The 13,558-nt window shown below is 48.9% G+C and overlaps 1 protein-coding gene and 1 long non-coding RNA gene across 9 annotated transcripts in view; one reads left to right on the forward strand and one right to left on the reverse strand.

Moving 5' to 3' along the window:
• Kif9 (kinesin family member 9) overlaps positions 1 to 8,283 on the forward strand; it is a 29,571-nt gene extending 21,288 nt beyond the window's left edge. For 2 of the 5 annotated variants that reach the window (XM_070017545.1, XM_070017546.1), the window contains exons 16-23: positions 872 to 1,005; positions 2,520 to 2,708; positions 3,805 to 4,019; positions 5,114 to 5,290; positions 6,277 to 6,392; positions 6,764 to 6,868; positions 7,059 to 7,196; positions 8,008 to 8,283. In XM_070017545.1, the coding sequence (XP_069873646.1) occupies positions 872 to 1,005; positions 2,520 to 2,708; positions 3,805 to 4,019; positions 5,114 to 5,290; positions 6,277 to 6,392; positions 6,764 to 6,868; positions 7,059 to 7,178 (1,056 nt within the window). In that variant the 3' untranslated portion in view covers positions 7,179 to 7,196; positions 8,008 to 8,283. Of the gene's footprint in view, positions 1 to 871; positions 1,006 to 2,488; positions 2,709 to 3,804; positions 4,020 to 5,113; positions 5,291 to 6,276; positions 6,393 to 6,763; positions 6,869 to 7,058; positions 7,197 to 8,007 lie in introns of all 5 variants that reach the window. The other 3 variants (XM_070017542.1, XM_070017544.1, XM_070017543.1) reach the window with 2 other exon arrangements.
• Positions 1 to 13,558, reverse strand: part of LOC138823987 (uncharacterized) — a 32,007-nt gene that overhangs the window by 9,233 nt on the left and 9,216 nt on the right. For 3 of the 4 annotated variants that reach the window (XR_011370973.1, XR_011370974.1, XR_011370972.1), the window contains exons 3-4: positions 9,753 to 9,901; positions 1,155 to 1,210 (exon numbers count right to left, since the gene is read on the reverse strand). This is a non-coding gene — a long non-coding RNA (uncharacterized lncRNA). The remainder of the gene's footprint in view (positions 1 to 1,154; positions 1,211 to 9,752; positions 9,902 to 13,558) is intronic. The other variant, XR_011370975.1, reaches the window with a different exon arrangement.

Genomic DNA, 13,558 nt, shown 5'->3' on the forward strand with positions numbered 1-13,558 from the left:
CTGCTAACTGACCTAGGATTGCCTCAGGAAAAGGTTACCTCCAGGAGGAGCACGGGGTGCCTTTGTACGAGCCGGCCACTTCTGAATTGAACAATGATGTCCACACATTGGACCTAGACTAGAAACTGTTCTTCAGAGCCACAGGGATGGGTTAGGATAGGGGTATTTGGACAGCCAAAAACTGGCATCAGCAGGTACTGCCAGATCTTAGTATGTAGGGCAAACGGGCCCATCTCAAGCCTTAGGTCATATCTAGTTGCATCTCTGAGAAGCCCAAACATGGCGGGGAGGGGGGGGGCGAGGAGGAGGAGGGAACGTGTGCATATGTGCCTGCTGATTCTGGGGCTTGAACTCAGGGCCTGGGCCCTGTCTCTAAGCTTCTTTTGCTAAAGGCTAGCACTCTACCACTTGAGTAACAACTCCATTTTTGGCTTTTTTGGGCATTTATTGGAGATAAGAATTTCATGGAGGGGCTGGGAAGGTGGCTCAGTGGTAGAGTGCTTGCCTAGCATGCATGAAGCCCTGAGTTCAATTCCTCAGTACCACATACACAGAAAAAGCCAGAAGTGGCAAAAAAACAACAAAACAAAACAAAACAAAACAAAACCCTCAGGGCTAGTGCCCAGGCCCTGAGTTCAAAGCCCCAGGACTGGCAAAAAAAACAAAAAACAAAACAAAAGAAACCCAAAAACAAACAAAAACCCCCAGAAAGTATCTCAAAGACTTTCCTGCCCAGGCTACCTGTGAACCAGGATCCTCAGATCTCAGCCTCCTAAGCAGCTAAGGATTACAGGTGTGAGCCACCAGCACCCAGCTTAGAAGCCCCAACTTTTAACCTTGCCCCATGACCTTTACACCAGCCTCTATCTAGGCAGGGATCGTGGATGTTGATGGCCACTTAGTAGGTGAACCTGATGGACAAAGCTTTGGACTCGGAGTTGCCCCCTACTCTTCCAAACCCGGGAAGAAGTCCAAGACGAAGAAAGGATTCAAAGAACAGATCAGGTAAGAGATCTTTTGCTAGCTCACCCCTGTCCTCCTAGTGCAAAGGTGTTAACTGCGTCCACCCCCTCCCTCTGCCGTCCAGCCAGGGCTGAGTAGCAGTAGACAAGCATACAGGTTTCAGAGTTCATGTTCAGGTTTACTTGCCACACCTATGAGATCATCTTGGATGTAGGGTGGTAATGATGGTGCGCTTGTTTCCACAGCCCTAAAATGGGAAGAACAACAGCATCAAAGTCACTGTGGTATTGTGAGCATAAGCGGATGGATATAGTTCTCACAGTGGGCCATAGTTCAGGGGTGAGCGTCAAACAGTGGAGGGAAACCTTGCTCTTCCTGCTTTTTCAAGAGGGCAGTCACACCCTAGCCCTTGCTATTCAATACTGTGGATGGAGAGTGGTCCCTGAGACACCCTTACTGCAAGAAGAGGCTGGGAATGGTCACACATGCCTATAAACCAAGCTCTGGGTGGGGGAAGCCCGCATTGCAGGCCAGTCTGAGATGAGAGGGGGAAGGGGAAGAGGGAGAAGGACGAAAGTGGAATGGGAGGAAGGAAGAAAGGGAGAAAAGGGAAGAAGAGGTACAGAGGGAAAAGCTGGGTGCCTGTGGCTCATCATGCCTATCATCCTAACCATCCTAGCTACTCTGGAGGCTGAGATCTGAGGATCGTGGTTCAAAGCCAGCCTGGGCAGGAAAGTCTGTGAGACTCTTATCTCCAATAAACCGCTAGAAAACTAGAAGTGGCGTTGTAGCTCAAGTGGTAGAGCGCTCGCCTTGAGCTGAAGAGCTCAGGGACGGTGCCCAGGCCCAGAGTTCAAGCCCCACAACCAACAAAAAATAAAAACAAAAAATTCAGAAAAGAAGGGGGAAGATAGAGTAGAGGAAGAAATGGTGGAAACAATAACCGTGGGCATCCTCTCGTCAGTTTAGTTCTGTTCAGGCGTGCCACAGCTGAAGGGAAGATGGTCGACTACTTTCCTGAGAGGTGGTAGGGGTACTGGTGCAGATCAGGGGAGCTTGGACTCAAAGAGTCTCAGGTCAGATAGGTCCAGATCAAGGGAGCCTGGACTCCTAGTTTACCATTGGCTCGCAGACAGATTCACCCCTCCTCGTGACTAATAACTTCATCACTGCCCATTGGCTTCTGAGAGCCTGCAGCCCACCCCCCAGGTCCGTACACCTTCAAGTCCCGTTGTTTATTCTTTTGCTAGGCGTGTCCCCCTGAGATAGTTGAGGGATCCTTGTTCATTGGGGGAGAAGGAGAGAAAAGGAAGCTCTCCCTTTCTTCGTCCTGAAGTTAAGGAGGGAGAGATAGGAGGTGGTACTGGGTAGAATATTAGCCAAGCATGAAAGGCCTGGGCTCAACCCTTGACCCCAATGAACCTAACCAACAAAAGGAAGGAAAGATAGGAACTAAATGGTGTGGGTCTCTGGGTATGGAGAGGGCTGAACAACATCTTTAGCTCTTTGTCTGCTCTCCTCGACTGGGCCCTGAGGGCATTCCTGCCTCCTGCCAGCCCCTCAGCCAGAAAGGAAGGAGCCAGCAGCCCCCAGAGCGGGAAAGACTTCGACTTGAATTCCACCTCCAAGACCCAGCTGATCCTGTCTTCCAAAGATGGAGATGCCAAAGACATGCTTTCTAGGGACCGGGAGACATCCAGTATTGAGCCCTCCGACTCGCCTAAGGAAGAATCGCGCCCACCCAGGTAACTTTTTTTTTCCCCCCGGTCGTGGGTCTTGAGCTCTGGGCCTGGGCACTGTCCCTCAGCTCTTCAGCTCAAGGCGAGCGCGCTACCACTTGAGCCACAGAGCCACTTCCAGTTTTCCAGTGGTTTATTGAAGATAAAGAGTCTCATGGACTTTTCTGCTCAGGCTGGCGTGGAACCTCGATCCTCAGATCTCAGCCTCCTGAGTAGCTAGAATTTACAGGCGTGAGCCACGGGCGCCTGGCTAGCATTTGTTTTTTTGGTTTTTTTTTTAATGATTTTTTTTTCAGGGCCTTGCATTTTCCCTTAGCTTTTTCATTCAAGGTTGGTATACTACCAAGTAGTATACTATTACTTGGATTATACCTCCATTTCTGGCTTTTTGGTGGTTAATTGGATATAAGAGCCTCACAGACTTTTCCTGTCCAGGCTGGCTCTGAACTGTGATCCTCAGATCTCAACCTCTTGAGTAGCTAGGATTACAAGCGTGAGCCACCAGTGCTGGTAAAGCATCTTTTGCAAATACTTAAAAGGCACAAAATTCTCTCAGTGAAATTCCTTCTTTTTCCTCTCGTCACTTCCCTGGTGGGTCATCAAATGAGTTTTTAGAAATATAAAAGAGAAGATGATTATGTAAAAAGGTTCTGATGGCTCATGTCTATAAAGAAAAAATGTTTGCCAGTTGCTAGTGGCTCATGACTATAAATCCTAGCTACTCAGGGAGGGTTAGATCTGAGGATTGCAGTTTGAAGCCAGCCTGGGCAGGAAAGTCTGTGAGACTCTAAGGAATTACACTACCCCCCCCCCCAAAAAAACAAAAACAAACAGCGCAAAAGCTGTGGATCAATTAAGTAGTAAAGTTTTATCATTGAGGGGGGGAAAAAAAGCTTAGGGACAGAGCCCAGGGCCTGAGTTCAAGCCCTAGGGTTAGCGCATGCTAACACAAGAAATACACACAAGAAATAAAAGTTCTAGGCACCCATGAATGCCTTCTGCCCACAGGAGCTCTAGTGAATAAACATCCAGTGCCTGGTGCTGCCAAGGGTAGCTCCTCATTCCTGTCTCCTTGTTATCTCCCCTCCTCCTCTGTCCCTAGGCCGAGTACTCCACCCACCAAACCTATGGCTTTTGAGGACTTTAAGAACGAGCGAGGTAGTGAGATCAACCGCATCTTCAAAGAAAACAAATCCATCTTGAATGAACGGAGGAAAAAGGCCAGTGAGATCACGCAGCGCATCAATGCCATCAAAAAGGAGATAGATTCCACCAAAGAGGCGCTGCAAAGCCAGAAGTCACTACGGGAAACGGAAGGTAAACATGGAGAGGAGAGGGCTGGGCCCTCTCAATCTGCTGCGTAGGGCTTAGTGCTGGTCAGCCCTCAGGGGTGAAGGGGTGCGGTCCAGCTTCTACAAGTATCATGTCTTTCCTTACATCCTCATCTCAGACCTAAGCTCCAGCCCTTCCACCTCATTGATGATGCTGTCCATGGATAAACTGGCCTGTGGTTTTGCAATAAATACCCCCAGGAGATGGTTCGCTGGGAGCCCCTTATACAAGGTCCATGGGGCAGGCCCCATCCATGGCTAAATGAGGAGACCACACTAGGCAGTAAATGGATTTGTAAAAAAGTACCCTCAGAGGTCGAGCACCATGACTCACTCCTGTAATCTTAGCTGCTGGGGAAGCTGAGATTGGATGATCATGGTTTGAAGCCAGACTGGGCAGACAAATCCCTGAGACTCTTATCACCAGTAAAGCACGAAAACAAGCTAGAAGTAGGACTGTGGCTCAAGGGGTAAAGGGCTAGCCCTGAGTAAAAAGCCAAGTAGGAGGCTTGAGTTTAGGCCCTGAGTTTAAGCCACAGGACAGCATAAGAAAAAAAGAAAAACCATGAAACTTATGAGATCGGTTTGGGAAGGGGGAAAAGGGAAGAGAGACTGATGGAGGAGGAGACTCTGATCCAAACCATTCTAGAACCCAAGTGCTGGTGGCTCACCCTTGTAGTCCTATCTACTCAAGAGGCTGAGATCTGAGGATCACAGTTTGAAGCCAGCCTGGACAGGAAAGTCTGTGAGACTCTTATCTCCAGTTAACCAGTAGAAAACCAGAAGTGGCGCTGTGGCTCAAGTGGTAGAGCACTAGCCTTGAGCTGAAGAGCTGAGGGACAGCGCCCAGGCCCAGAGTTCAAGCCACAGGATTGACCAAAAGAAAAAATTGCCCCTTCCTATAGATATGATGTAGCAGCCTTGTGCTTTCTTTACTTCCTTGCCTCGCTCAGTCCTGCCATCCAGCCTCCTTGTCATTCATGACTTGGCCAGCACTGTGCCCATTCATGGGTCAAATGTCTTCCTTCACCAACCCAGGCTGGCTGGCCTCATCCCCTGACCCCCTCCATCACCCTGCAGGTGAGTACGAGAGCAAGGGGCTGATGATCATAGATGAGGAGGAATTCCTGCTGATTGTAAAGCTCAAAGACCTGAAAAAGCAGTACCGCAGCGAGTACCAGGAACTGCGAGATCTCAGGGCCGAGATCCAGTACTGCCAGCGCCTGGTGGACCAGTGTCGCCACCGCCTGCTCACAGGTGGGTCAGTTAAGGAAGTCTGGAAGGGGACTAGGAAGGTGGCTCAATGGAGCGCTTGCCTCGCACGCATGAGGCCCTGGGTTGGATTCCTCAGCACCACATAAGCAGAAAAAGCCAGAAGTGGTGCTGTGGCTCAAGGTGTAGAGCACCAGCTTTGAGCTGAAGAGCTGAGGGACAGCGCCCAGGCCCAGAGTTCAAGACCCACGACCAATCCCTCCCCCCCAAAAAAAAACAAAAAAAGTCTGGAAGGACTCTTGAGGTCAAGAGAAAGATACTTAGCTGGTGTCCACACCTGTAATCCTAGCTACTCAGGAGGTTGAGATCTGAGGATCGAGGTTCAAAGCCAGCCCCTGCAGAAAAGTCTGTGAGACCTATAAATCTCCAATGAACCACCAGGAAACCAGAAGCAGAGCTGTGGCTCAAGTGGTAGAGAGCTAGCCTTGAGCAAACAGAGCTCAGGACCTGGGAGCCCGGTGGCTTACGCCTGTAATCCTAGCTACTCAGGAGGCTGAGATCTGAGAATCATGGTTCAAAGCCAGTCTAGGCAGGAAAGTCCGTGAGACTCTTACCTCCAATAAACCACTTGAAAAGTGGAAGTGGTGCTGTGGCTCAAGTGGTAAAGCACTTGCCTTGAGCTGAAGAGCGCTGGGACAGTGCCCAAGCCCTGAGTACAAGCCCCACGACTGACAAAAAAAAAAAAAAGAGCTCAGGGACAGGGCCCAGGTCCTGAGTTCAAGCTCCATGACCAACCAAAAAAAAAAAAAAATAGAGACTCTGAGCTGGGTTCTGGAAATGCCCTCAGAGCTGCTTGCTGGCACAGATGGGGTTGAACAGGTGTGTCGTTTCCAGGGCTGTTAGGGCTGAACATAGGCGATAAGGCCAGGGCATCGGGTGCGGAGAGAGGATGGAGGATCCTAGATCCTGGGATAAGCTCTGGGACAGAAGGGTTTGCCCTTCCACCTGACTGTCTCCCTGCTTCCTTGCAGAATTTGACATCTGGTACAACGAGTCTTTTGTCATCCCTGAGGACATGCAGGTGGCACTGAAGCTGGGCGGCAGCATCCGGCCAGGCATGGTGCCCGCCAGCAGGGTCGTGTCTCTGGTGAGTGGCACGAAGGACCATGAGTGAGGTTAACGGAGGCGGCAGTGCCCTGCGCGGCCTTGTGCGCTCCCCCCAAATATCGCAAGATATGAGGCGCCCTAGGCTCTTCTCCCATGGCTGGACCAGCCAGAGACCCAGATCCGAGTCCTGTCCTCAGTGATCAAGGGGAGGGGACAGAGAAAGAAGATAGCACTCTCGCTACTGCCACTCTTCTGGAGTGGATGCTGAGACACGGGGATTGCTGGGTTTGAGAGGTGCCCATCAACATAGGATATATATCCCGATGCCCAACACAGGCACTGCCAGGGTGGTTCCTGGCAGTGCCAGGCTGGAAAGGGAAGAGACTATACTAGAGTCTGGCTTCCCCCTAGGGAGAAGATGACCAAGACAAGTTCAGCCAGCTACAGCAGACGGCACTGCCCGATGGGCCTGATTCCATCTCCTTCTATAATGCCAAAGCCAGGACAGATCAGAAGGTAACTCAAAGAGGTCCATATTTCCAAGGCAATCTCCTGAACTTAGGACAGCCGTGCAGATCCAGAGTCACCCACAGTTCGTTGTCTTCTGTGGGATGGGGTGGGACTACAGAGCAATAAGGGGTAGAGGCTTGTGCCAGGCTTATCCCCCTGATTGGTGGGTGCTAAGTCCCTGATGTATCCTTCACAGGCTAGGTTAAGGCCTAAGGATCCTATGAGGTCCCTGACGGTCAAGGAGGTCCTCTGCAAGAAAGCTGCTCAGCACAGGAGGCAGACAAAACAGGAACAGATGCGGCCAAGGTGGAGCTAGACATGGACTCAACCACAGGTTGGATTGGAGGAGGGGGACCTCAGCTTTGCTAAAGATCAGTGAGGGATGGGCTGGGAAGGTGGCTCAGTGGTAGAGCGCTTGCCTTGCATGCATGAGGCCCTGGGTTCGATTCTTCAGCACCACATAAGCAAAAAGAGAAAGGCCGGAAGTGGCACTGTGGCTCAGGTGGTAGAGTGCTAGCCTTGAGCTGAAGAGCTGAGGGACAGCGCCCAGGCCCAGAGTTCAGGCCCCACAACTGGACCCCCCCCCAAAAAAAAAAAAAAAGATCAGTGAGGGGCCGAGAAGGTGGCTCAGTGGTAGAATGCTTGCCTTGCATGCATGAGTCCCTGGGTTCCATTCCTCGGTACCACATAAACAGAAAAAGCCAGAAGTGGCGCTGTGGCTCAAGAGGTAAAGTGCTAGCCTTGGGCAAAAGAAGCTCAGGGACAGTGCCCAGGCCCTGAGTTCAAGTCCTAGGACTGGCGAAAAAAGATTAGTGAAAGAAGCCAGGTGCTGGTGGCTTACGCCTGTCATACTAGCTACTCAGGAGGCTGAGTTCGGAGGATCACAGTTCAAAGCCAGCCAGAGCTGGAACGTCTGTAAGACACTATTCTCCAATAAACCACCAGAAAACCGGAAGTGGCGCTGTAGCTCAAGTGGTAGAGTGCTCACCTTGAGCAACAGAAACAAACAAAAACACCCCAGCAGAACACAGACTTAGGATGTTTGCAGGAAGAATGATGGTGTGAATGAGAAAAGAGTCTCTAAGTCTTCATGAAGTCCACATCTCCCGGTCAGTCTCTTCCATTCTCTCCTTTTCTTTGTCTAGCACTATTGCTGGAAAATCAGAAGGCTTCCAGCAGTCACACAGAAGACAGACTCATTACTGGTACCTAGAAGGACGAGACCAGCAACTCCAGCCTGCTCTAGTGGAACTAGTACATCACTTGGCCCAGAGATCCAAAGCTGGTACACTGCCCAGACAACCTGCAATGGCCCACCTTCCAAGGAGAGCATCCTTCAATGAACATCTCCTGAAAAATACTTTTTTTTAATCCTCTTATATGGAGGAACAAGATAAAATTACTTCTACTTTGGACTTTTAGTGCTCCTCTAAGAACTCCACGTTATTTCTTATCTGAAAGGACACCTTTTCTTTTGTGTATAAGTGGTGTTAAAATTGAGCGACCAATAGGAAAAAATGAAAATAGATCAGTGAGGTTCCCTGGCAAGTTTTACCCGTCTGGGCAGCCTCTTTGCTCTGCTGAGGGATCTATTGGAGTGAGTTGGTTTGAGTAGCTTTGCGTCTCCAGTTTTCATGGCCTCTTTTCTATATTCCTGGGTCAGGGAAGGCAGAAGGCCCTTCCTCCTCAGCAACCAAGATAGAAATCATGTCTAAGCCAGGCGCTGGTGGCTCAGGCCTGTAATCCTAGCTACTCAGAAGGCTGAGATCTGAGGATTGTGGTTCAAAGCCAGCCTAGGCCGTGAAACTATCTCCAATAAGCCACCAGAAAACCATAAGTGGCACTATGGCTCAAATGGTACAGTGCTCAGCCTTGAGCTGAAGAGCTGAGGGACAGTGCCTGGGCCCAGAGTTCAAGCCCCATGACTGATTAAAAAAAGAAAAAAGAAATCTTGTCTAGACAGTGACTCCAGAAAGCAGAGAAAGATGAGGCAGAGCTGGGTCCATGTGCCTAGGACTGAGTAACTTGTAAGGGGTGTATCCTTAGACATCACAATTTCTCTTATACACCTGGACTAGGTGTCACAGTCAGTCTGTCTTATCTGTCTCCCTCCACCTCCCTTTTCTCTTACTCTTTCTCTCTAGGTTTCAGAGAAAAAGCACAAACTCGGAGTACATTCATAGCCAAGGCCCTGTAGCCCACAAAAAAAAATGTAAGAGGCAAAAGTGGAAGTTTGGAGACTTGTTTGGCAGCCTAGAGGAGCATCGGTCAGCCTGCAAGCCCCAGGGGCTTGGGTGTATCCTGTGTGACCACAGGGAAGCCCAAGGAAAGTGTCCAGGTTACCTGGATCAAAACAGATAACACACTGATGACTGATGGTTGAGCAGGGAAGATGAGTCCTTTTTTGGGGGGTGGGGGGGCGGGGGGAGGGACCTGTCCTGGGAGCTATTCCTGAGCTTTTGTGCTCAAGGCTTATCACTCTTACTTGAGTCACAGCTCCGTTTCTGGCTTTCTGATGAGTCTCAAGGACTTTGCTGCCCAGCTGGTTTTTCACTGTGGCCTTTGGCGTATTCTATGATGCTTCTCCATCTGACACCAGTCCCAAGGATGGTGCTGTGATTGGAGACAGCTGTAACAGGTTTTTGGGTTTTTGTTTTTTTTTTTTGCCGGTCTGGGGGCTTGAACTCAGGGCCTGAGCACTGTCCCTGAACTGCTTTTGCTCAAGGCTAACACACTACCAACAACTTGAAAGTCACAATACCACATCTGGCCTTTTCTATGTATGTGGTACTGCGGAATTGAACTCAGGGCTTCATGCATGCTAGGTGAAGTTTTGATTGACATCCCTGCCATAGGAAGATGTGAAAGGAAGAAAAAAATTCCAGCTCACCTCTGGTTGTGATGTCTGGCCATGGGACCAACTTCTGTGAAGGTAGATGGAAGACACTAAGTCTTCTTACTCAGGTGGGGTCACCAGATGGATGGAAGCGGCAGAATTTGTATAGTTCCCAAATGGAAGCTGCAGGAACAGGAGCAGACCTTTTGCAAAAATAAATAAATAAAAAGGTAGAAATGTGCGGGGCGCTGGTGGCTCTCGGCACCAACTACTCACACAGCTAACATCTGAGGGTCACAGTTCAAAGGCAAGCCCAGGCAGAAAAGCCCGTGAGATGCTTATCTCCAATTAACCACCAAGACAACTGGAATGGAGCTGTGGTAGAGCGCTAGCCTTGAGGAAAAAAAAAAAAAACAAAAAACACAGGGACAAGCCAGGTGCTCACGCCTGTAATCCTAGCCACTCAGGAGGCTGAGATCTGAGGCATGAGGTTTGAAGCCAACCTAGGCAGAAAAGTCCATGAGCCTCTTATCTCCAGTAAATTACTGAGAAGAAGCCAGAAGTAGTGGTGTGGCTCAAGTGGTAGAGCACTAGCCTTGAGGACAAAAAGGCTCAGGGACATCACTCAATCCCTGAGTTTAAGCCCCAGAACCAGCAAAAAAAAAAAAAAAAAAAAAAAAAGACACTGGGCAGACGTTAGGTTAGCTTTTCAGGAAATGCAACATAGGAAATATGGGTCATAGGGTATCCCAATCTCTTTTTCCTTCATTGCTCATCAGAAGCATGATTGGTGTGTTTGGGAGAGCCCAATCACCAGAACCCCGAGACTGCCAATCGTGAGTCTCTTAGCTAGGGCGAGCTGGGCCTCTGTAATGGAGGCTGGCTGCGTGGACAAATGAACTACATCATTTTAGGACAAATGCTATTGTTCTGCTTCTCTGGCCAGTTCTAACACAAAGTGAAACAAGTAATCCCAAGGATGGGATAAGCCATGGCAATACACCAAGCGTCACCCTCTGCACAAACCACACAAAGAAGCACGAGGCTTCCAACATAACCGGAAGAGAGGGGGCAGCTGGTCAAATGGGGTGGTCACGTGTGACTCATAACACTCCTGAAGGGATTTCCTATTCCACCAGTGGACAGATGAGAGAATCTGCACATATTCTTGATAAAGAGAATCAAGTGCCAGTAATGGGGCTCAAACTCCAGCCCTTGTTGCTGTCCTTTGGCTCTTTTGCATAAGGCTGGCACTCTACCTCTTTTTTATTTTTGTCAGTCATGGGACTTGCACTCTGGGCCTTGTTGCTGTTCCTGAGCTATTCAGCTCAAGTCGAGCTCTCTACCACTTGAGTGAGCCACAGTGCCACTTCCAGTTTTCTGGTGGTCCATTGGAGATGAGAGTATCATGGACTTTCCTGCCTGGGATGGCTTTGAACTGTGATCCTGAGATCTCAGCTTCCAGAATAGCTAGGATTACAGGTGTGAACCCCCGGCGCCTGGCTTAATGTAACTATTTGAAGAAAAGTTGGCCTAAAGTATAGAAAAAATTGTGAAAGACTTTGAAATAGATCAAAAAGATTGATAACTAGGTGTCTTTTTTTTTTTTTCCTTATGTTGGAGTTTGAACTCAGGGCCTGGGTGCTATGCCTGAGTTGCTTTTTGCTCAAGGCTAGTGCTCTACCAATTTGAGTCACAGTTCCACTCCTGGTTTTTAGGTGGTTAATTGAAATAAGAATCTCAAGGAGCCAGGGTGCTGGTGGCTCACGCCTATAATCCTAGCTACTCAGAGGCTAAGATCTGAGGATCATGGTTCAAAGCCAGCCTGAGCAGCTAAGTCCAAACGACTCTTATCTCCAATAAAAACTACTAGAAAACCAGAAGGGGTGGCTGTGGCTCAAGCGGTAGAGTGCTCGCCTTGAGCTGAAGAGTGCAGGGACAGCACACAAGCCCAGAGTTCAAGCCCCATGACTGACAAAAAAAATAAATAAGAATCTCAAGGACTTTCCTGCCAAGTTGGCTTTGAATCACAATCCTCAGATCTTAACCTCCTGAGTAGCTAGGATTACAAGCGTGAGCCATGAGGACTTGGCTCCCTCTTCCCACTTCAGCCAGTCCTGGGGCTTGAACTCAGGGCCTGGGCGCTGTTCCTGAGCTGCTTTTTTTTGCTCAGGGCCAGTGCTCTACCACTTGAGCTACAGTGCCACTTCTGGCTCTTGGTAGTTTAGTGGAGATGAGTCTCGTAGCTGTTACTACCTGGGCCGGCTTTGAATGGCAGTCCCCAGATCTCAGCTTCTTGAGTAGCTAGGATGACAGGTGTGAGCTATGAGCATCTGTCTTTAGTTTTTCACCTAAAGACCTGAGTGTAGCAGTGTGTGTCTGTCATTCATTACAGTGAGAGGATTGAAATCCAGGTGCAGGTCTAAGCAAAAAGTGATTTTTATCTCAAAATAACCGGGGGAAAAAAGGAGGCATGGCTCAGCCCTAGAGTATCTGTCTAGTAAGTATAAGGCCCACAGTTCAAAACAGTGCTAAGCCTGGCGCTGGTGGCTCATGCCTGTCATCTTAGCTACTGAGGAGGCTGAGATCTGAGGATCACTGTTCAAAGCCAGCCAGGCAGAAATGTCTGTGAGACTCTCATCTCCAATTTTTAGTATTGTTTTGTTTTGTGGTGGGAGTCTCAGTCGTGAAGTATGTGCTTAGCATTCATGGGGCCCTGGGTTCAGTCTCCAGCACAAAAATAATTTGGTACCTAACTTGGAAAAGTTAAAACTTTTTTTGTGTGTGCAGGTCCTGGGGCTTGAACTCACAGTCAGGGTACTAGCTTCTTTTGCTCAAGGCTAATATTCTATCACTAGAGCCACAGCTATATTTCCAACATTTTTGTGCTAATTGGAGATAAGAGTCTCAGACTTTCCTGCCCCAGCTGGCTTCAAACCACGATCCTTAGATCTTAGCCTCCTGAGTAGCTAGGATTATAGATGTGAGCCGAAAAGTTAAACATTCTTGCTGGGTGTGGTGAATCAGACCTAGAGTTCTAGTTTCTTGGAAGAATTAAAGATAAGGTATACTTGAGCTCCAAGTCTGACAGCATGGGCAAAAAAATAAAAATAACTAGCTAGGTGCTGGTGGCTCCAGCCTGTAATCCTAGTTATTCAGGAGGCTTGAGATTTTAGGATCACAGTTCAAAGCTAGCTGGGGCAGGAAAAGTCCATGAGACTCTTATCTCCAATTAAGTATCAGGAAAACAACAGGAGCAGTGGCTCGAAGTGGTAGAGCACTACCCTTGAGCAAAAGACCTCAGGGACAGTGCCCAAGCCTTGAGGAGTTCAAACTCTACAACCAATTAAAAAAACAACTAGATTTTAGCACTTTTTTTTTTTGGGGGGGGGGATACATTTGTGTTTGTTTAGACAGGACCTTACTGTCAGCCTAGAACTCAAGCCAGAATCCTTCTGTTCAGCTTCCTGAATTTTATTTTATTTTTTTTGGGTCCGGTTGTGGGGCCTGAACTCTGGGCCTGGGCGCTGTCCCTCAGCTTTTCAGCTCAAGGCTAGCACTCTACCACTTGAGCCACAGCGCCACTTCCGGCTTTTTTTCTTTTTGCTTATGTGGTGCAGGGCAATCAAACCCAGGGCCTCATGCATGCAAGGCAAGTGCTCTACCACTGAGCCACCTTCCCAGCCCAAAGCTTCCTGAATGTTGAGATTAAGGTATGCACCACCAATCCCTGCATAGTTTTAAGGAAGGAGGGCAAAGGTCACTGGCCTAATCCATTTTCTTTTCCCAAGCTGACTATCTGGTTTAACTTTTCCTCTATAGAGTGTTTCCTTCCTGCAGTCCCCTGGGTTGTGGAAGAA

The sequence above is a fragment of the Dipodomys merriami genome, unplaced genomic scaffold, assembly GCF_024711535.1.
Source record: "Dipodomys merriami isolate MVZ:Mamm:240054 unplaced genomic scaffold, mDipMer1.0.p SCAF_125, whole genome shotgun sequence".
NCBI classification, from domain to species: Eukaryota; Metazoa; Chordata; class Mammalia; order Rodentia; family Heteromyidae; genus Dipodomys; species Dipodomys merriami.